The 22,615-nt window shown below is 40.5% G+C and overlaps 1 protein-coding gene across 10 annotated transcripts in view; it reads left to right on the top strand.

The window, feature by feature from the left end:
- LOC147030532 (inactive dipeptidyl peptidase 10-like) overlaps positions 1 to 22,615 on the top strand; it is a 780,352-nt gene that overhangs the window by 628,558 nt on the left and 129,179 nt on the right. For all 10 annotated transcript variants that reach the window (XR_015056434.1, XR_015056435.1, XM_085874668.1 and 7 more), the window contains 2 exons: positions 6,360 to 6,483; positions 15,687 to 15,725. Coding sequence is in view for 8 of the 10 variants with exons in the window: in XM_085874668.1 (XP_085730794.1) it covers positions 6,360 to 6,483; positions 15,687 to 15,725 (163 nt within the window). In the remaining 2 variants the exon portion in view is untranslated. The remainder of the gene's footprint in view (positions 1 to 6,359; positions 6,484 to 15,686; positions 15,726 to 22,615) is intronic.

Raw genomic sequence — 22,615 nt, 5'->3', positions numbered from 1 at the left:
TTAATGTTGCAATTTAATCGGTCATTGAGCTGGCTTTGCAGCCATTGGACATCATACTATTTCTGAGATATTGAAGTTCCAATTTTTTAAGACTTGATCGTATAACTATTCAACTAAAACCAAAGAAAAGAAGGATTTCAAAAACATATTTTACAAGGATACTTTAACACCAGAGGAGGCCATTTGGCTCATCAAGCCTGCTCTACATATTCATCATATCAATTCAGTCTAACAGTTTATCAGCTTTAATTTACTGGGGGAGTAGGTGTGAGGGTAGAGGAGTGGGGTTGAGAGCAGTGGGGCAAGCACAGACATCACCAGGGTGATATATATATATATATATATATATATATATATATATATATATATATATATATATATATATATATCAAAATAAATTACCATTATTGTTATTATTATTATGATGATTTAGAATTATAAAATAATTATTACACTTTTTGTTTTTTTTGAGGCGGATAGGGGGGATGACAAAACATTGTTTTGGGGTAAGGAAGGAAGAAACGCAGATAAGATACTTACTTTTTGATCTTTTTATTCTTCCGTATGAAGCCCAAGGCTGCATGAGAGCATCATTGGCTGAGGGCACAGCTGTGCCACAGATGCAATGCCCTCTGTAAGTGAAGGGAAGAATTTGGAGTATAGCTGTGGTGCCGGCGATAGCTCGCCAACCCTTTACAAATTACACCATGGAATTTTTGATGTCTAACAACTAATTGTGGCATACATGACTCTCAGTTCCTGCCAATATCTATGTACCCCTTTATCGCCAATCCTTGTAGTTACATAGCTGATTCCAGCATTTACTTATCTCCCGTTTCTACTGCCACTACCATTCCAGGGGGATAATTTGATGCCTTAACTACTCTCTGAGTGAAAGACACCTGCTTTATTACTGTCTTCACTCTCCTCTTCTTTACTCCGAAAATGTGGCCCCTGGTCCTGTCATTCCATTCTGCTAAAAAAAACTCTTCGGCATTTATTTTGTTTATAACCTTCATTACCTCAAACATCTCCATTCGATTACCTCATAATCACTTCCTTTCTAATGTTTAAAGTCCTGTCTCTTTCAGGCACTCCTCAGCTTAATCTCGCAAGCCCAAGAAACAATCTAGTCTAGTGGCTCTATGTTTGAACCATCTCTCTAGCAGGCAGCTTCTTCCTCAGGTGTGGTGAGCAAAACTGAACACAATATTCTAGACTAACAAATACAACCCGTCGCTTTGCTGACGGGTCCATAAAGTGGGAGTAGTGGGGATGGGGGAGGGGGGAATGGATGGAGAGAGAGGAAGCAGGTGTAGGGTGTGAGGGGGAAGGGCAGGCAGAGAGGATTAAGGATTAAGCTAGGGGAGGTAGGGGGGAGGTAGGGGGGAGGTGGGGAGAGCGACAGCTCACCAGGTGTTGCTATTCACTGCCGGAGGGAGGGGTGCAAGAAAGTGAGAGAGGCACACACATACACACACACGCACACGCACACGCACACAGGCAGAGACAGCGGGAGAGCGACTGAAGTATGGGAGGAGAGTGCTGCATTTTATGAGGAGGGGACATCGTGAGAGAAAAGGGTTGGGGAGAGGAGGAAAAAAATAAAGACAGGTGAGGGGTGGAGGTGGGGTGAGCAAAGAGAATGACATGTGACGCTTAATGACCGAACACGGGAGGGGGGGGGAAACATGTCAGAACAGCTGTACACACAACACAACAGCGTTTGTAAAGTAATCCACTAGCACATCTGCAATTCCAGAAAATTTGTGGGGAAAATGAACCAAAAGCAATCACTGAAAACATTGAAGTACCGCTCACGTACGACCTAATGATCCCATCGGACATGAACATCGAAAACAAAGCATTGCGACCAGATATCATATTTAGGTGCAAAAAAAGAGAAGAAGGCATTGCTAATTGAGGTATTAATACTGGTGATTTGGACTAAAAATGCAGAAATGAAGAAAATGACCAAATACTAAGACCTCAAGAATGAAGTGAAAAGATCCTGGAAGTTGAAGAATGCCAAAGTTGTTCCAGTGATGATGAAGAACCTCACAGAGATATTAAAAACATCCCTGGGAATATTACTACAAACGAACTACCGTTGGAAGCCGTCCTGGGCTCTGGAACGATGCTCAAGAGAACCCTCAGCACAAAACTTTGAAAACAGAAAACTTCACAGCTTGGTCCGTGAATCGTGACCCTTCACCAAAATGAACGTGGATACATTGAGACGGCCCTTGGAGGATTCCATTCCACATTCTGAAACCCCCCACACACACACACACACACACACACACACACACACACACACACACACACACACACACACACACACACACACACACACACACACACACACACACACACACACACACACACACACACACACACACACACACACACACACACACACACACACACACACACACACACACACACAGCCTTTTATTAGTGTAAGATGAGGCCTCACTAAATTCCTATACAGTGTTAACACCATCTCTTTTGATTTATAATTGATTCCCCTACAAATGCAACCGAAAACCCTGTCTGTTTGCTTTACCAACTAGAACCTGTCATTGTCCTGTCTGCTTACCTCCTTATATATAACAACCTCCAGATGTTTCTCCTGTGTGACATGCTCCAAGACTGCCCCTTGCATCATATAATTACCCTCGCCAGAGGAAAGGGTATTGCATTTGGGTCTGTTTGTCTGTCTGTCTCTCTTACTTCACAAAAACAAAACAAAATTGGACAAGTATGTTGATCGCTTCCATTTATTTGTTTGCCCACTCATATTTAATCACCTACAGGTCACAATTTTTGTCCGATCTTCAGGAAACTTCACCAAATGGTGGAGTTGGTGGTCCGACAGAATCCTATTCATTTGTCAGGTCAAAAGGTGAATATACCAAAGGTCAACAACGCTTTCCAATTTCTAAAATCCTCAATTTTCATCCGACTGACTTGAAATTTGAAGAGCATTTGCAGATCAGGTTAGGGAATTCAACCAATTTTTACTTTTGAGGTCAACAGAGGCCAACTTTCTGCCTGGTGTTGGCTTAATGGCTTGAGTGGTGAGCTTGTGACCCTCGGGTCCTGAGTTCAAATCCTTCTTGTTGAATTAATACCAGGTGGGGTTGACTCTGCCTGTCATCCTTCCGAGGTCGGCAAAATGAGTGCCAGCATGCTGGTATCCTGTGTCGGGGTGGTGACTCATCCAGGATTGTGCCCAATAGACAAGGAGACTGCTGAGGCAGCACCAACAGAGAATCTGCACAGAGTATGGTCCCAATGGATGGAAGGATTTTTGAGGTCAACATTGGCCAAATGGTCAACACAGGCTGAAAATTTTTAAATTGTCAATTTTCATCCAATTGACTTGAAATTTGAACAGGATTTTTCACATCAGCTCACTGAATACATGACCATTCTTAGCTCTCATGTGAGCCTCGACATTGTGTACAAAAAAAACAACTTTTTGTGAGGTCAGCATATGCCAAAAGGTCATCATAGGCCAACAGTCAACAACTTAGGTGCAATTTCTCGAATCCTCAATTTTCGTTTGATTGACTTGAAATTTGAACAGGATTTTGCATATCTGGTCAATGAATTCAACCACCAATTAATTTTAAGGTCGAAAGGTCAACACATGTCTGATTTATAAAATTGAGAGATCAGGCCAAAAACTAAATATATATATATATATATATATATATATATATATATATATATATATATATGTATGTGTGTATATATATATATATATATATATATATATATATATATATATATATATATATATATATATATATATATGTATATATATATATATATATCTCAAAAAGTTGTGGACGAGTTATGACAAAACTATGTGGATGAGTTGGTTCGGTGACAAGAACAAGCCGATTCGATTTTGGTTCAGTTCCTGCCCATCAATGGAATACAAAACATAAACTGTTCAGCCTGGTGGAGGGAGGCACTCTACCAAGTGCCGTTCTGCTTCGTTGTGTTGTGGGAAGTGTTGCCCTACCAGCGATTTTTCATTTGTCTGTTTGTTTGTCCGTGACAGAACATGAGTGTTTTTCTCTGCAACCACTTGTCGGATGGAGACGAAATTTTCACCAGAGGAGCGACTATTCATGTGGAATGTTTTAATGATAATTATGACATCATAGATAATGTGGTGTGGCAGCCATGTTGGGAAAAAAGAAAACGTTGGCCTCTGTTTCTCCAAAACTACACCAAGGAAAAAGTGAAACTCCACACATGGCATGTACTGCTCATGTGAAATGTGATTTTTTTATGATGTCATAGGTGCCTTTGTTATGGCATTATAATTGCATACTTAGAATGCTACATATATTCGGTCCGAACATTTTTGAGGGTCATCAAGGGATAAATTGGTCCACAGAAAAAAAATTGATGATGTCATCCATCACATGGTTCAGCAGCCATATTGCTTTAAAAAAAATGAAAAAAACCTTCACAAATCTTCTACACTGAAACAACTGAATAAATCGAGATGAAACTTTACATGTATGACCGCCTATCCATGAGGAACAGAACTTTCACACATATGATGTCATAAGTCACATGGTTTGGAAGCCATATTGGATTTACCTTATAACCTGTAAAAGATCTTCTCCCAAACGACTCGTCAGGTCGACGGGAAACTTCACTCAAATGTTCCCCAAGCCTTGGGGATGCCAGGGTATCTATGAATAATTGATGGGTCACATAGTCTGGCAGCCACATTGGATTGAGCGAAAATCTTAAATTGCCTCTTGAACCACTGCACCAATCGACGTGAAATGTTACAACTATGATCTAGTAGTGATTGGGAATACATGTGTTTAATTTTCAACCTCACCGGACACATGGTCTGGCAGCCAGAATCATTTCATTTTTTGATTCAGGTTGTTTTTGATTTTTTTTTTCCAAGAAGGCTCACTTGGCAGTGCCTGGATGGGTTTAAGGATAGAGGAGTAGCAGCTGAAATGCGAGTCCTATCCAGGTTCCTTCTGATGACTTCATCTTTGCTTTTTGCTTGTTTGGGTTCCTTCCAGTGACTCCAATGCAGTACTGCACCTATTTGGTCTTCCATTTGATTTGAATTGAATTTATTTTAATCCCATTCTGAATTCAATTCAATAACAATAAACGTCATGGGTCAAGTGTCCGATCAAAGTGTGGTTGCATCAAAGTGGGACATTTTGGTACCCGGTCATCATTGCCGGCAGTTTTAAAGTGGCATTTCTAGTAATGACTATTATATTAATTACGTAACACACCAGTATACAAACACCAGGCAAAATACACCACCCAAAACAAGTCCTGGTGAGGGTCTGCCATCTCTGATTGCGCTTTTTCTTGTTTCTATTTTCATTGTTCTTATGCTCATCCCCATCACCTTACATTTCCTTTCATTAAAATCCATTTGCCAATCATATATACATTTATATATTTATATATTTTTTATGTACTGTATATACATTTATATATATACATTTATATATTTATATATATATATATATATATATATATATATATATATACATTTATATATATATTTATATATATATATACCTTTATATATTTATTTATTTATATATATATATATGTACACTGCAGGACAAAGGCCTTCCTCAACCCATATTATGGGTTCTGGCATAAGTGCGGAATGTCAGGAGAGCCATTGTAGAAATTTGTCATTTATTCAGGATGCCAAATTCACCCCCCCCCCCCACACTCCTCAACCCCATCCTCACCCCATTTCTCCTGTTCCTTTTGTTCTGTTGCATCCTGATAAATTCAGTGCTCTCGCTCTTTCATGAGCCTTGACTTTGTCGACAAAAAATAACTCACCGAGTCTTCACAAAATATACTATGGGATCTCTGACACCCACCAACTAATGTGAATGGACAGGAGACCTGATGTAGTTAGCATCAATGTAATGGATGGCACACTTTGCAATGCAATGTCCGGCCTACAAAGTACTAATCTGACAGCTTATAATGAGGTCAATAATGACAGTTCATCGATTGGGCCAGGGTAGACAGCTCAAAGTTATGTGTGCTACCTTTGAACTATCCTGTTGGACACACATTTGATTAATTAAATGATTCGTACAGTATTGTATTTTCCTTTTCACTGATACATCTCGAACAATGAATTACATTCTTTCGTTTCATTCATTAAATTTTTTTATCATAATTTGGCACTCTTAATTTTCACTTCTATATTTAACCTTATGTTATTTCACATTTTTGAGTTCCCTTTGATCCATTCCCACAGTTCCATCTCTCAACTAATCCTTCTAAATGTCTTTTAACCCTCACCTCCCCCGAAGAGACCATTATTTCACATCAGTCAGATGGGTGAGCAGTACACGTCTTGCTGTATCCTGGTTGAACAGAGTGCAAAATCTTTCTCTGCTCACTCTGTGTGAAGCAACAACTGGAGCTTGTGTTGAGGTGATTGCAAAATGATATGCTGTGTTTTGACATGTGCGGTGGTGTGCTTATTACCACAACAAATGTGGTGCAAGGCTAACGCTAACACACCATGCTATGTGTCGGACTTCAAGCACTTATTATTTAAATATATACCCATGACAAGAACACCAGCTAAAGTGTGAACTCGTGCTAATTTTGGTGCCTTGATTTAATGAGCACACAGGTAAACTTGAATGGCACAAATTAGCTAAGAATGGTTGCTGACAAAATAGTATCGTTAAACTATAAATAAAACTAACCAGTTAAAACAAATTTGTATCAAAAAGCAATGAATCCAATAATCCGATCCGAGTGAATGTGTTTCAACAAAGAAAAGACATTAAATCATAGTAGATGATTGTAAATGAAAGGTGATGGTGGAAAGTCCTGCAACACACAAAGGCATAACTACCACATCTTGCATCTTCTTCTTCTTCTTCTTTCGGCTGCTCCAGTTAGGGGTCGCCACAGCGGATCATCCGTATGATCCACATAGTGATTTGGCACATGTTTTACGCCGGATGCCCTTCCTGACGCAACCCTGGTCACCTCTTACGACACAGAGATATGGTACACCTATTTTAACCGGGGCATACACCGGCCCAGTACACTGGTGCTCATTTCACCGACCTCGGAAGGATGGCAGGCTGAGTCAACCCCCTGGTGTATTAATTCAGTGGCCCAACGGGGCTTGAACTCAAGACCTTTTGGATCCAAAGCCGCTGCCCTAACCACTGCGCCAACACCAGGCTAACTACCACATCTTACTTATGAAACCTTACAGAGCAACTTGATGGAATACTGCTCTCCCCTTTGAGCTGGCACCCCTGTTTCACACCTTGCTCAACTTGATGCCATGGAAACCAAGGCCTTCGATATTAATGGAATATCCCATGATGAAGCTGAATCGATAGGCCGATCACTTTCCTATCACAGGTCGGTGGTCTCTCTGTCTTCCGCCGCCTCATTTCTGTTATTTCACCCTTTGTCCTATCCATGCTCTGTCCCCCCACCCCCAGGTCTCTGGAGGGTGCGTACAGTCCACCATCAACCCCATTATGGTGAACCTCCAAAAACCAAGAATCACTGCTCACCTCTACTGATTTGTTTCTCTCTTTTACCACATCTGGAACCAACTTACACATTATCTTCAATCTCATTCTCCCCTACAGGCCATCACGCTAGCTGTTCACCGCCATCTCATATCATGGTGGTGAGGGATAAAATCATGATCCCCCATCATGTTCCCCCATCCAAAATCATGGTCCCCCATCATGTTCCCCCATTCAAAATCATGGTTCCTCATCATGTTCCCCCATCCAAAATCATGGTTCCCCATCATGTTCCCCCATCTGAAAACATGGTTCCCAAACATGTTCCCCCATCCAAAATCATGGTCGTTTCTATGGCTGTTAACCCCCTCCCAATTCCTCACCCTCAAATTTCCAGTTTTTCCTTCCTGAAAATTTGCTTCTCTTCCTGATCCATCTTGTCTACCCTCCTCATCTTCCCTTTCCCTTCATCCTTACCTGCTTCCCTTGTTTGCCTATCTTCTATTTTGTCCTTCAACTCTGATGTGTTTCACCCTCCCCCCCCTCTTTCAACTCTCCCTTTTGTTTTGTTACATTTTGATCTGGTCATTGTTCCTGCTCTTCCACGAGCCTTGATTTTGAAGACAAAAAAAGATGTTTCAACTTAAATGCCATGTTGAAAACTATCGGCATATTATTAAATAAAATAATTACCAAAATCTAACAACCCAAACATTATGCACAAATGTTTGCACTCTCCTGTTGGACACACAAAGATGACATATGCACATATTTATACTTTATCATGTTTCAAAAACAAATTTGATGAAATTAATGATTGGTATTGTATTTTCCTTTGCCCTGATTATTCTCAAGCAATGAATAACATTCTTCACTTTCATTCATTCATTTTTACCTCCGCCACCGAAGGTGTAGAAGGTTATGTTTTCACCCCTTTTCTGTCTGTTTTGCTGTCTGTTTGTCTGTGTACAAGATATCTCAAAATGTTGTGGTCGGATCTGGATGAAATTTTGTGGACAGGTTCGCTGTGACAACAACGAACTTATTAGATTTTGGTGAAGATTTGGATCCGGATCCGACTACTAGAATTTTTAAAGTGATTCTTCACCACTGAAAGATCGGGCCAAACCGATATCTTTTTTGAATTTGACACGATATACTGAATTTGACACGATATCTCAAATTTTTTCGACAGATTGGGACGAAACTTGGTGGACACGTTGAGTGTGTGGCCACGACTAAGTGATTAGCTTTTGGTGAAGATCTGAATCCAAATCTGAATACGTAAAGTGATTCTTCACCATTGAGAACTCGGACCAAAAACGACATATATCATGATATTTCAAAAAAAAAAAAGGTCCGATATGTTCTCGTGGATCAGGCATTGCGTGGTGGAGGTATGTGCTCAACCACGAGCCCTTCTAATTTAATTATTATTTAACACTTCATTTTCACTTCTTTATTCAACCTTGTGTTATTTCACATTTTTGAGTTCCCTTTGATCCAGTCCCACAGTTCCACCTCTCAACTAATCTTTGACAACAATGAAAGCTTGCTCAGAGAAATATTTAATATCTGCACTTTACGAGGCCTCATCTTGTAGTGCCCATATGCACAAAGACAATCAACAATGCAAATAATATAATTTATAATTATTTACCACCAAGAAGAAAAATACCTTCAACAAATTAATTCACAAATATCATGATGAATACCTTGGATCTCTTTAGCTGTTCAAACCCTTACACCAGCAAACCAAACATGTCCAAAAAATATCGAAACTTCAAAGGGTAATATGCCCCCAGAGGCCACTGATACATATACCCTACAGCAATGTCAAGACCTCATTTCACCCTCTCCAAAGAGTTAATCTGTATTAATTAAACCGATACTCATCCAGAATGTTTCAGTGTTTAATAGAGCAGATTATTACTGTGTTTGTTGAGATTTGAAAGGTGTATTAAGACTTTAAAACTTTCACAGTTTTCTTCATCTCTTACCAAAATTGTAATAACTAGACTCAATAACCTTTAGAAACCCGAAAAAATTGACATGGTGTAATTGTGGAGCTTTCAATGGAGAGTTGAGAGGAGTTTTAGATTGAGAGATGGTAGGAAATTGAGTTTTAGAATAATTAAACTTAACTTGATTACATTTTCCCCACTGGGAAATCTTGTCCAAATCCGAATTTAAAGAGGTGGCTGTGATGAAATGACATGTAGATCGAGTGAGGGAAGATGGAGCAGATGTGAAAGACATGGAGGAATGTAATGTTGAATCATCAGCATACGAGTGCATTTGGTTATTTGTAGAAGAAAGAAGGTCATTGACAAAAAGAAGGAAGAGTGTTGGAGACAGAACGGTGCCCTGAGGAGCACCGCTGTTGATAGGGAAGGAGGGAGATGTTGAACCATAAACAATTACGGGGATAGAGCGGTCGGAGAGAAAGCTTGATATGGAAGAGCAGAGTGAAGGAGGAAAGCCGAAAGAGGGAAGCTTGGATATCAGACCCCGATGTCAAACTCTGTCAAAGGCTTTTGAGATATCATGGCCTACAACAACGGATTCCCCAAAGTCTCTCGGAGAAGAAGCCCAGATTTTTGTAATGTAAGAAAGGATATCGCCGGTAGATCTTATCTTGCGCAAGCCATATCGATGGTCAGAGAGAAAACTGAGATTCAAGATGCTTGAGGAAATGGGAATTGAGTAGACATTTGAAGACTTTGGAAATAGAAGAAGTCAGAGCAAAAGGACGTTAGTGGGAGGGGTTTGCATGATTGCCCTTCTTTAAAATAGGCTGTATTGCGGCATGTTTCCATGTTTCCAGGAAAGCGGAAAAGTTTGGGTTTTAAAATAAAAAAGAAACAAACGAGCAAGTACAGGTGCAAGTTCTGAAGCACACTCCGTCAAGACACGAGGAGGAATGGAGGATTGCTATCTTGCCCACATGCCTTTGCTTGTGTCTGGAGAGGAGTACTTTTTTCACTGCATGAGAATATAGGAAGTGGCTTTGGATTGATAAGGGGTGCATCAGGGGGAGTTTGAATGTTTGAGGCATCCATTGTGGAAATAGAGGAGAAAAGAAAAACAGAAAGAGTTGCTTTATCATTCGGAGTGACAACGATAGTATTATCGGAACGGAAAGCCGAAGGAAAGGTAGAGTGATATAAATTGTTGGAGATAATTTTAGCTAAGGACTAGAAAGATCTATTAGTGGAAGAAGATGAGAGGTTGTCACATTTATTTTGAATAAAGGAATGCTTCACCTCACGTATAACATGTTTGCAATGATTTCTGGCAGATGTGAAAGCTGAATGCGAGTCGGAAGAAGAATAGTTTTCCCATGTCCGATATGCCGCATCCCTTTCATGAATGGCCGCAGAGCAGGAGTTATTGCACCAATAATTGGTAGGAGAGATAGACGTGAAAGAGAAGGGGGTGGGGGGTCTAAGCCTTATTTACTGCAACAATAACTTCAGCTATAGGTTCAGCAGAAATAGAGGCATCACCCGAGCAGAGGCAATAATCTTCCCAGAGAAAGTCAGAAAATAAGTTTTGTAAGCCATTATAGTCAGCCATTCAGAAGGAGTGGTGGTAAGTAGAGACATTTATGAGATTGTCAAAAGAACCAATTGGAGGTGAAATTGTGTAGCGATAATGCAATGGATTGGAGATGAAGAACAAATCCAAAGTATTGGAAGAGTGATCATGACAATCTTGAATATTTATCGGGTGGTTGATAATTATTTGTTCCAAATCATTGAAAATGGAAAATGTTAAAACTTCAACTCCCCGAACATCCATGTGGGAAGATTTAAGCCACTCCCTGTGGTCTACATTGAAGTCTCCTAAATAGAAGAATACTGCTTGAGGGGGTAAGGATGTCATAGTCTCATAGCAGGAATTAAGATAGTCAAAGAAAGTTATAAAGTTTGTAGTTAGGAGAGCAGTAAGTGGAAAAGAGAGAAAAATAGTTAGGGTAGGGAGACAATCTTTGGCCAAATGACATCAAAGTTTGGAGATTCAATGTCCACAAGGCGTACAACAGGCGTGTTGATATTGGATTAAACACGGACTCCTCCTTTGAAGTGGAATCGTGAGTGAAGGTTGTATTTCGAAAAATTGGTGTGACATGGTCAATGGAAGATGAATGCTGATCCTGGTCAACTTGCTTGTTGTTCCACCATATGGGTTCATCTTCACGACACATGATGGAGCCACTGAAAGGGTATTTATCTTGAAAGGTAAGCTTCACAACACTAAAGTGAAAACATGTAATTTTTTTATTCTCAATTTTAATTTGTCATTTTTATATTTGTGGATGGCTGCAAGAGATGTTCAACATGAATTTGGATTCCAAAAGACACATTTTATCATTTGTGTGGTATCTTTGTCCCATATATTGAAGAACAATTCACTCATCAGCATGGAATGATCCCTGTAGCTCATCAGGTGTTCCTTGCTATGCAGAGGTTGCCAATAATGTGGAGTGGAATATTGGATCATAAGCTACTTCTTTGGGATCAGAATACTGACTGATTGAGAAATTTGAGTTCAGGCTTGTAATGTGATTGGAAATAAGTTTTGGTACAAGTTCTTCACCTTGTGACAGGTTGAACGATTTCTTTCAGTGGTTGCAGAATTCAAATCAAATTGGGGATTGCCATAATGTAGAAGTACCGACAGATAGAACTCACATACAAATTATCATGCCACTGAGGATTTTATCTGCAAGAATAAAATCTGCAGATTTTATCTGCAAGAAATGAGGACCCATTGAGTATACGCTGAAAATTTGGTGTCAATGAGCCCAAGGGTCTCGGAATAATTACAGGACATAAAGCCATACAAATATACACACTTTCGCTTTTATTTATAAAAGAAAAGAAGAGAAAGAAGAGAGAAGATATCTGTCAGCAAATGGTATTCAAAGCAATCATCTGGAGTTTGGACTGACTATAAGATTTCCTTCACGTTTGCAAGCACCGGGGAGCATGTATACCATATTCTTTACAATGCTCTACTTAGACAGTGGTGCACCTTAAGGAAGCTTTCCAGGACTAATCCTCTTCTTAATGTGGATCTGTCGTATTTCTTATTCACTGGAAAATCCATTGTCTTGTTCATGACCATTTCTGATAAAGGCTGGTGGAGGCAGGTAGTTCTTTGTTGCTGACAGAGACATTGAGTCATTCATTATTCTTGAAGTTGGAGCACTCATCATGGATTGTGATCATACGTGCAACCACAAATCATATATATATATATATATATATATATATATATATATATATATATATATATATATATATATATATATATATATATATATATATATATATATATATATATATATATCCTGGTGTTGGCGCAGTGGTTAGGGCAGCAGCTTGGGATCCAATAGGTCCTGAGTTCAAGCCCCGTTGGGCCACTGAATTAATACACCAGGGGGTTGACTCAGCCTGTCATCCTTCCGAGGTCGGCGAAATGAGCACCAGTATACTGGGCCGGTGTATACCCCGGTTAAAATAGGTGTACCATATCCCTGTGTTGTAAGAGGCGACCAGGGTTGCGTCAGGAAGGGCATCCGGCGTAAAACATGTGCCAAATCACTATGCGGATCATACGGATGATCCGCTGTGGCGACCCCGAACGGGAGCAGCCGAAAGAAGAAGAAGATATATATATATATATATATATATATATATATATATATATATATATATATATATATATATATATATTCCCTGTGAAGTGTGATGAGATGAGCAGGAGTAACTGCCACACTGTATATACTCCCTCAAGGGATGGCCTGCCACTGGGAGAATCCTCTGTTTTATTTCCTGTGGGAGAATCCATTCTGCACTGATGACAGGCAATGAGCTGGAAACGCGTCCGTGTATTGATTCCTTTGCCTCAGGGGGATAAGCTTGTGATATGCCAATAAAAAGCTTCTGTCGGCCGACTGATGCTGCAGTTATCGGCGTAGCAGCTGAAATTGTTTGATGGAATGGGCAGTTCTGTGTTTTTATAGACCTTAAACAAAACAGTAAACAATGCAAATGCTTAGAATTGCAAATTATATTTATTTTACAAAAACACCCTCTTGGCTAGTAAGCAAATCAAAGTTTAAAATTATTGTTTCGATTAATGTTTCATGATCATATTTGGTCTGCAAACACCTTAGTCATCCATTCACTTTCCAATGGGGCATTTGACCACACATGTTATCGGAAGTCCTTCATTTTGCTGTTGTGGTATGAAAACTATCATAGGACCAAAAGCACGTTGTTTTAAATCGATTGTTTGTTTGTTTTTCTGTTATTGGGGTGGTTTTGTTTTGATTGAAAAATAATAGAAGCCCCATCGAAGTCCCAAGTAAAGAGAAAAATGATTTAAAAAAATGTGTACATCCCGAGTATATAAACAAAGGCAAGGACTCTGCAGGCTGTCAAAATCACATTAGTATGCAGCCAAGCAGAGAAGCAATTGATTGGTAATTAAGACAGGTTTTCTGTTGTCAGATGTTTCTTGCAAGTTGATGATTGAACAAACAGCTCCCTGGGTACTGATGATACAAACGATCACTCTATCACCACCACCCCTGCCTCTCTCTCTCTCTCTCTCTCTCTCTCTCTCTCTCTCTCTCTCTCTCTCTCTCTCTCTCTCTCTCTCTCTCTCTCTCTCTCTCTCTCTCTCTCTCTCTCTCTTTCTCTCTTTCTCTCTTTCTCTCTTTCTCTCTTTCTCTCTTTCTCTCTTTCTCTCTTTCTCTCTTTCTCTCTTTCTCTCTTTCTCTCTTTCTCTCTTTCTCTCTTTCTCTCTTTCTCTCTTTCTCTCTTTCTCTCTTTCTCTCTTTCTCTCTTTCTCTCTTTCTCTCTTTCTCTCTCTCTCCTCACCATCTCTCTCTCCTCACCATCTCTCTCTCCTCACCATCTCTCTCTCCTCACCATCTCTCTCTCCTCACCATCTCTCTCTCCTCACCATCTCTCTCTCCTCACCATCTCTCTCTCCTCACCATCTCTCTCTCCTCACCATCTCTCTCTCCTCACCATCTCTCTCTCCTCACCATCTCTCTCTCCTCACCATCTCTCTCTCCTCACCATCTCTCTCTCCTCACCATCTCTCTCTCCTCACCATCTCTCTCTCCTCACCATCTCTCTCTCCTCACCATCTCTCTCTCCTCACCATCTCTCTCTCCCCGCCAGCTCTCTCTCCTCCCCATCTCTCTCTCCTCACCATCTCTCTCCCCTCACCATCTCTCTCTCCTCACCATCTCTCTCTCCTCACCATCTCTCTCTCCTCACCATCTCTCTCTCCTCACCATCTCTCTCTCCCCCCATCTCTCTCCCTCTCCCCCCATCTCTCTCCCTCTCCCCCCCATCTCTCTCCCTCTCCCCCCATCTCTCTCCCTCTCCCCCCCATCTCTCTCCCTCTCCCCCCATCTCTCTCCCTCTCCCCCCATCTCTCTCCCTCTCCCCCATCTCTCTCCCTCTCCCCCCATCTCTCTCCCTCTCCCCCCATCTCTCTCCCTCTCCCCCCATCTCTCTCCCTCTCCCCCCATCTCTCTCCCTCTCCCCCCCATCTCTCTCCCTCTCCCCCCATCTCTCTCCCTCTCCCCCCATCTCTCTCCCTCTCCCCCCATCTCTCTCCCTCTCCCCCCATCTCTCTCCCTCTCCCCCCATCTCTCTCCCTCTCCCCCATCTCTCTCCCTCTCCCCCCATCTCTCTCCCTCTCCCCCATCTCTCTCTCTCTCTCTTTCTCTTTCTCTTTCTCTTTCTCTTTCTCTTTCTCTTTCTCTCTTTCTTTCTCTTTCTCTTTCTCTTTCTCTCTCTTTCTCTTTCTCTTTCTCTTTCTCTTTCTCTTTCTCTTTCTCTTTCTCTTTCACTTTCACTTTCACTTTCACTTTCACTTTCTCTTTCTCTTTCTCTTTCTCTTTCTCTTTCTCTTTCTCTTTCTCTTTCTCTTTCTCTTTCTCTTTCTCTTTCTCTTTCTCTTTCTCTTTCTCTTTCTCTTTCTCTTTCTCTTTCTCTTTCTCTTTCTCTTTCTCTTTCTCTTTCTCTCTTTCTCTTTCTCTTTCTCTCTTTCTCTTTCTCTTTCTCTCTTTCTCTCTCTCTTCGTTTTGTGTTGCAGAGATACAGGGAGATGTCTGAAGCTTGGATCCCCAGGCAGGTAAGCCTTGGTCTTTGAGGGTTCTTTGGAATAATTTTGCATTCAGTCGAGGTTCTAATGTTTCTGCCTTCTGTACACTCACACAGTCACTGCCATTAAAAGGATAGCTCAAAGGAAGTGCAGTCACCTTTCAGCTGTTTAGTCTGGCTTTGATTGCTGACACAACTATAAACTGCCTCCATGGTGACTTGCAGGCAGGGCATTTGATCACAAAATGCCCCATTCCTCGGATGGAAGTGAAGCTGGGTTTCCCGCCTGCAAGCATTAGCTGATTGACGTCAAAGATCGATCCCACTGTCTTTCAAAGAAGAGTAGCAAATTATTAATGGCACCCAAACCAAATTCTAACATCTTGTCCAAACATACAAGGGACACTGAATATTAGCAACTCAGCCATAAATATCCAGAAGTGATGCAACAAGTAGCAACATTCTGTATATGCGTGGAATGGAAATGCCATTAAGGGCTTCTATTTTATTGATGCTTGCAAGCTTATGCATTTCACTCATTCCTGCAGGTTATAAACACAACATTTATTTGTTTACCTTTACTTTTACATATGTATATTTGCATTAATATTGCTCTACAATAACCAGTTATTGGAAATCATTACATTCGTCTTCCACACTGACAAAAAAAATGAAGGCTCATGGAGAGTTTTGTGCAAAGCACATTACGGGTCACTTGACATAGATTACAATTATATTGCAAAACAACCTCCAAAGCCACGCAGCATTTGGGATTTCAATCTGGAATCTCAGCAGATCACAAGTTCAATGCTCAAATGGGAACACCAAATCAGCTCTCCAATACACTTGTATATCCTTTTGTCCCCCATCACTCCGACAAGGTCAGAGAGACTGAGGACATTAAAATGAACTTCATCTGGCCAACCAACCGGTCATCCGTACATGCACTTTTGTGTACGCGATATTTCAAAAACCGTTGGACATTTAGTTTTCATATTGTAGATATCTATCCCTCATGACATTATCTTAACCTCATTAGATCATGGCTGGGGCTGGCTTAATTATGTTGCCGTGGCAACCATCTCGGTAAGTTGCCTTGTGTACGCAATATTTCAAAAACTGTTCAAGATTTATCTTTCATATTACACATATCTATTCCTCATACCATCCTAAAGGGGGGGGGGGGGAAGGAGGGACTAGAATAGCAGTTCCTTGTCAATTTTGAATTTAGATTATTTTTTACTGTAGTATCTGTTCCTCGTTTCCTTTTAAGATGCATAATGACATGAGTTTGTTGCACATGCTTTTTTTTTTTTTAAAGGCGTATCAATTTATTGGCCAATACCCGATGGTGTAATGGATAGAGCATCCACTCTGAGTCTGGGAGGTTGGTGGTTCAAGCCCTTTCCGAGTCATACCAAAGACTTTAAAAATGGTATGTGTTGCTTTCTTACTTGACGTTCAACATTTTAAAACCGGATGGAGCATGCGCAAACAACACTGGGAAAACAATAACAAACCACCAAGTATTACCCTTGCCAAGATTCTGCATCAGCAGCGCTAAAGCTCCATAAAAACTATGGTAAAAATGAAATTATTGCCAATAATTAATATTCAGATTTAGATAAATAATGAAATTGCTATAGTGAAACTCGTACAATGATTAAACAAGTGGCCAAAGGGGGTGACATTACGTAACTCAACCAGGCTGAACAATGTACGTTCTGTATCCCACTGATAGGCTGCATCTAAATCTGGACCTGAACCCAGATCTAATCAGTTTGTTCTTGTCACCTACCGAACTCATCCACCAAGTTTTGTCATAATCCATCTCCAACGTTTTGAAATATCATGCTATATGTCCTTTTTGGCCCAAAATTTCAATCGTGAAGAACCACTTTAAAAATATTAAAACAATCTCGCACCTATATCCACATTTTCAGCAGAATCGAAACGCTTTGACCATGGCAGACTCCTAACCTGTCCAGTAAGTTTCATTTGAATCCATCCCTAACTTTTTTAGATATTTCGGTAGTGCTATGTTTCGTTTTTGGTTCTAATACTCAATGGTGAAGAATCACTTTTAAAATTCTTGTATCTCTATCCGCATCTTCACCAAAATCAAATCAATTCACCCTTGTCACCCACCTAACCTGTCCCCTAAATTTCGTACAAATCCATCCATAACTTTTAGAGTCATCCTGCTCACAGACAGACAAACAGACACTGAGGCAAACAAACCGACAGGGGTAAAACATAACCTCCGTCCACCTTCGGTGGCAGAGATAAAAATTAAAACATTCTCGTATCCAGATCCGGATCTTCCCCAAAATGAAATAAATTGTCTTTGGCAGACATCCAACCTGTCCACTAAATTTAATCTGAATCCGTCCATAATTTTCGAGATATCATGCTACAGTATAATCTATAGTTTTTGGCACTATTTCTCAATGGTGAAGAATCGCTTATAAAACATTTTTCCAAAATTCTCGTATCTGGATCCAGCAAAGATTGAATCATTTCGTCCTTGTCATACACCCAACCTGTCCGCCTAATTTCGGCTGAATCCGTCCATAAAATTTTGAGATATCCTGCTCAAAGACAAACACACAGACAGGGTGAAAACATAACCTTCGTCCACCTTCATTGGCAGAGGTAAATATACTGTAATTACTTTGTTTTCTTTGTAAAACATTAGCTGACAGAAGACCGGAGGTGGCAGAGGGTGTAAAGCCAATTCACTAACAGTGGGGCTGTGTGACAACAGGCAGATGCAATAAGCAAGGGAATATATATAAAAAAGAAGAGAAGAAAGGATTAAGAAGTGAATAATATCGTGCAAGTAAATGGGTGGATTGGGGAAGGAGGAAAAGTGAGGAAGAATTGATCGTTGGAAGAAAAGGAGGATAGATAAGTTGAGACGGTGATGGACTGCCAACTTTTGACTGGCAGTCTCTCACCATGGCAGGAAAAGTGGGATTCCACTGACTCAGGAAGCCATTTTAACAAGGTGGAGAAAAGAAGACCAAAGGAAGTAGAGGGGAGCAGCATTGCTCTGACTTTGTCTCTTACTGACAACTAGCAATGCAGTAAGTGGGCTAATTAGCCAGAGAGAAGTTGAGGGATACTGCCAGACACAGTCACACACTTATTCTTCTTTTTCTTTTTTTTCCAAGTAAATGATGTACATGATGTTCCAGGATCACAAGATGGATTGTTAATGATGATTGCATTTTGAAGCTACAATTTTGCACTAATTAGTTTAAAATATAATGAAGGCCCTCCATCTAATGCTGACAATAACACCATTACTGTCTTTACAACTCACTGTTAATACTGAGACATCAATATTTTGGCAAGAAATACCGATGATATGATTTTCCTGGCTTTGACAATTGAGATTATTTATCCACTGATCATTGCAGCTGGAATTGCCCAGTGCCATGGCCAAGGACAAGAATCATAATGGTCAGAAAAATTAGTGATAGGTTTAAGGAGTGTATTGCAACTTGAAATTGCTTGAGGTCTTTGTGGATGCCTCATTCAGTGATAGTCTTTCGACTTAATTCCAAATGATACAGTGGTTTAGGGTTGGTTGATGGGCTGGCCGATACAGAAGAACGCTTTGTATATGCCAAATGAAATATCCCACAAGCAAATTTTGTCTGGCACCCTGCTCAAAGATAGGTTCAATGCTGCCAAAGCAGTATCGTGGCAAGGGTTACATTGGGTGGCTTGTGTTGGCCTTCCCAGCACTAGTCATGGCAGGAATTTTGAAATTGGCCAGCTACCAGTGATAACTCATTGCAAAAGACACCATAGGATCTTTAAGGTCCACCAAATAATGCAACCAGTTGGGTTCCCAGCTTAACCTCCATCTGACTCGGCACCTTTTGTGATGCATCGCCCCACCTGCAAAGCAATAATGCAACAATTTGTAGTTGGGCTGAGACTCAAACCTGGCTTGACAGCTCAGCTCAAAGATAAGTGTGTTACCTCTTTTCCACATTCTGTTGGACCACATAAGCAGTGCTATGAGATTAATCTTCTTTCTTTATGGGCTGAAGGCCATTTAGATATTAAAAATGGTAGGGAGGGGGGATAAAATGGGAAAATGAAACTTCAGAATATAATGGGAAGGGGGAGAAGGACAAAGAAAATGACATTTTGGAGGAGGGAGAAAAGGAGGTTGGCAGGTGATAAGTGGAAGAAGAGGACTGGGAATGAATCTGAATGAAGCATATGTTTGGGGGAAAAGGGGTCACATGTTCCCTAATTTGGGGTATATAATACGTATTGTGATTTTATGGGTGTGTTCTGTGGGTATCTGTAAATGTGCTGTGCTGATGGATATTGAGATGTTCTGATTCTGAGATCTGTGGGTCTTATGTATTAACATGTCATTTGTTAATTCAATCCCCACACAACCACCGCTTGAATGAAATTGACTGCTAATTAAATTAAATAAAAAGGCAAAGAAAATATAAATAATAAGCAAAATATAACATACATATATATGTACATGTCAAAAGATTTGCAGCTCAAGATTCATAAGTGTAAAAAAGGCAGCAGCACACTGAGAAATAGAATATATATATATATATATATATATATATATATATATATATATATATATATATATTTATATATATATATATATATATATATATATATATATATATATATATATATAAAAAGCCTGGTGTGTTGGCGCAGTGGTTAGGGCAGCGGCTTGGGATCCAAAAGGTCCTGAGTTCAAGCCCCGTTGGGCCACTGAATTAATACACCAGGGGGTTGACTCAGCCTATCATCCTTCCGAGGTCAGCGCAATGAGTACCAGTGTACTGGGCCGGTGTATACCCCGGTTAAAATAGGTGTACCATATCCCTGTGTCGTAAGAGGCGACCAGGGTTGCGTCAGGAAGGGCATCCGGCGTAAAACATGTGCCAAATCACTATGCGGATCATACGGGTGATCCGCTGTGGCGACCCCTAACGGGAGCAGCCGAAAGAAGAAGAAGATGTATATATATATATATATATATATATATATATATATATATATATATATATATGTATATATATATGTATATATATATATATGTATATATATATATATATATATCAGACGCACCTCCTAACTTATGGTTAGCATCGCCACAGATTATGTCTCGTATGGTAAAACTGCATAATCCACACAGAGCATTGTTCCTTCTAATGCAAAACATTCAACCAGAAAGCATGTGATGTGACCAGTAGTGGGGCAACTTAGCATAACAATTGTGCATTTTGTGAAGAAAGCACCAAATTTGGCATACTAGTAGCCTATCATATTATTAACAGATTTTGATATTGGGCCATCTCAAAATTTTTGATGGCAGTGGAAAATGGCTGCCACAGCCATCAGCAGCTGAATTTGAGATGGCCCAATATCCAAATCTGTTCATAATATGATAGGCTACTAGTGTGCCAAATTTGGTGTTTTCCTCACAAAATGCACAATTGTTATGCTATATTTAGCTAAGTTGTCCCACTACAGTGGGAAAATCGAAACATGAGGAGTGTGACAAGCATTTCGCTTATCCCTATTGGACAACAGTCCACACCAAAACGTCGCCTCCAACACAGAGGCTTTGGCCCAGGGACTCTGCCAAAGAGACAAAGATTATATGGTCATCATCAGTTGAACATCAAACAGAACCACCGTTCCGGATTTTGGGCTTATTTGCCCTCATCAGGATGGGATTTCAATAAATGTCTAACCAATGATAAGGACATTCGTCGTTTATGTCTGATGTAGAACGACGAATGTGATCATCAACCCATCATTGGTTAAATGACAGTTGAAGTCACCACATATGAGAAAGAGAGAGTTTGGATGAGAGGATAGAAGTTGGTCCATGTTTTCGGAGAACGAGATGTAAATGGAGTCATCGCTGTTTGCTGTACAGTACACCACACATAAACATGAGGTGGGAGTGGAGGGGAAGCCATAGCCAGAGGTATTCCTCGGGGTGTGGTGGAGAAAGGGCAGTGCATGGCAAGTGAGGAATAAAGTCTTTGATGAAGATAGCAACTCTACTGCCAGGAAGAGGCTCAGGTCTGTCATACCGGCAGGGGTGGGGGGGGGGGAGTAACCAGGAAGAGATACTAGGGGGTCAAAGACATCTTGAAGGAGGAAAATTTCTGTGAAGCAGATTGTCTGGTTTGTCATGGCAACCTGTATGGAAAGATCTGTCAGGTTTGAGCGAAGGCCCGAGATATTTGAGGCCCACACTGTCAAGGAAGACGGAGGGAGGAGAGGGGAAGGGTCGGATGAGGGAGGAGGGGGGAAGGTAAGGAGAGTTATTGAAAGAGTGTGGGGATTACAGAAGAGCTTAGGGAAAGGAAAACACTTGGTGGTGATGGGTTGAGGTACCTTGCGGAGTAATAAGAGAGGGGGCAGAGAGCAGTTTAAATTTGGAGGAGGTGGAATGATGAGGTGGAAGAGAGAGGGTGTGGGAAGGAGGCACTGTTGTGGATGTGAGGGGGGACAACTTTGGGAAGGGGACTTTTTTCAAATAATGCATCATTTCTTCCAGAAAATTGTTGAAATTAATAAATCTTTTGGTATCAACATATGCATTTCTTTGGTTTGCAATGGAAAAATACAAAAAAGCTGAAAAATTACTAGTTCTTAGCTTATTCCACAAAGAAATCCTAAAATGGCCAAACAATATTATTGGCACCTTTTTAGAAATTGTGAGAAATAATTAGATTTCAAGCAGGTGATTCTCCTTTCTTTTGGAATTGAATTCACCTGTGGTGATTTGCAGGTGCCTCCAATATAAAAATCACTCATTCATCCAGTTTGAGTAGCGAAAAGAAATCATTCTGCTGTTTTGTGTCACTGTGTGTACCGCAGTGAGCATAGAGAAAAGAA

This window comes from Eptatretus burgeri, chromosome 3 (genome assembly GCF_056783735.1).
Source record: "Eptatretus burgeri isolate ZD-2024b chromosome 3, Ebu_testis_v1, whole genome shotgun sequence".
Taxonomy (NCBI): Eukaryota; Metazoa; Chordata; class Myxini; order Myxiniformes; family Myxinidae; genus Eptatretus; species Eptatretus burgeri.
This window is presented reverse-complemented; position numbering and strand designations above follow the sequence as displayed.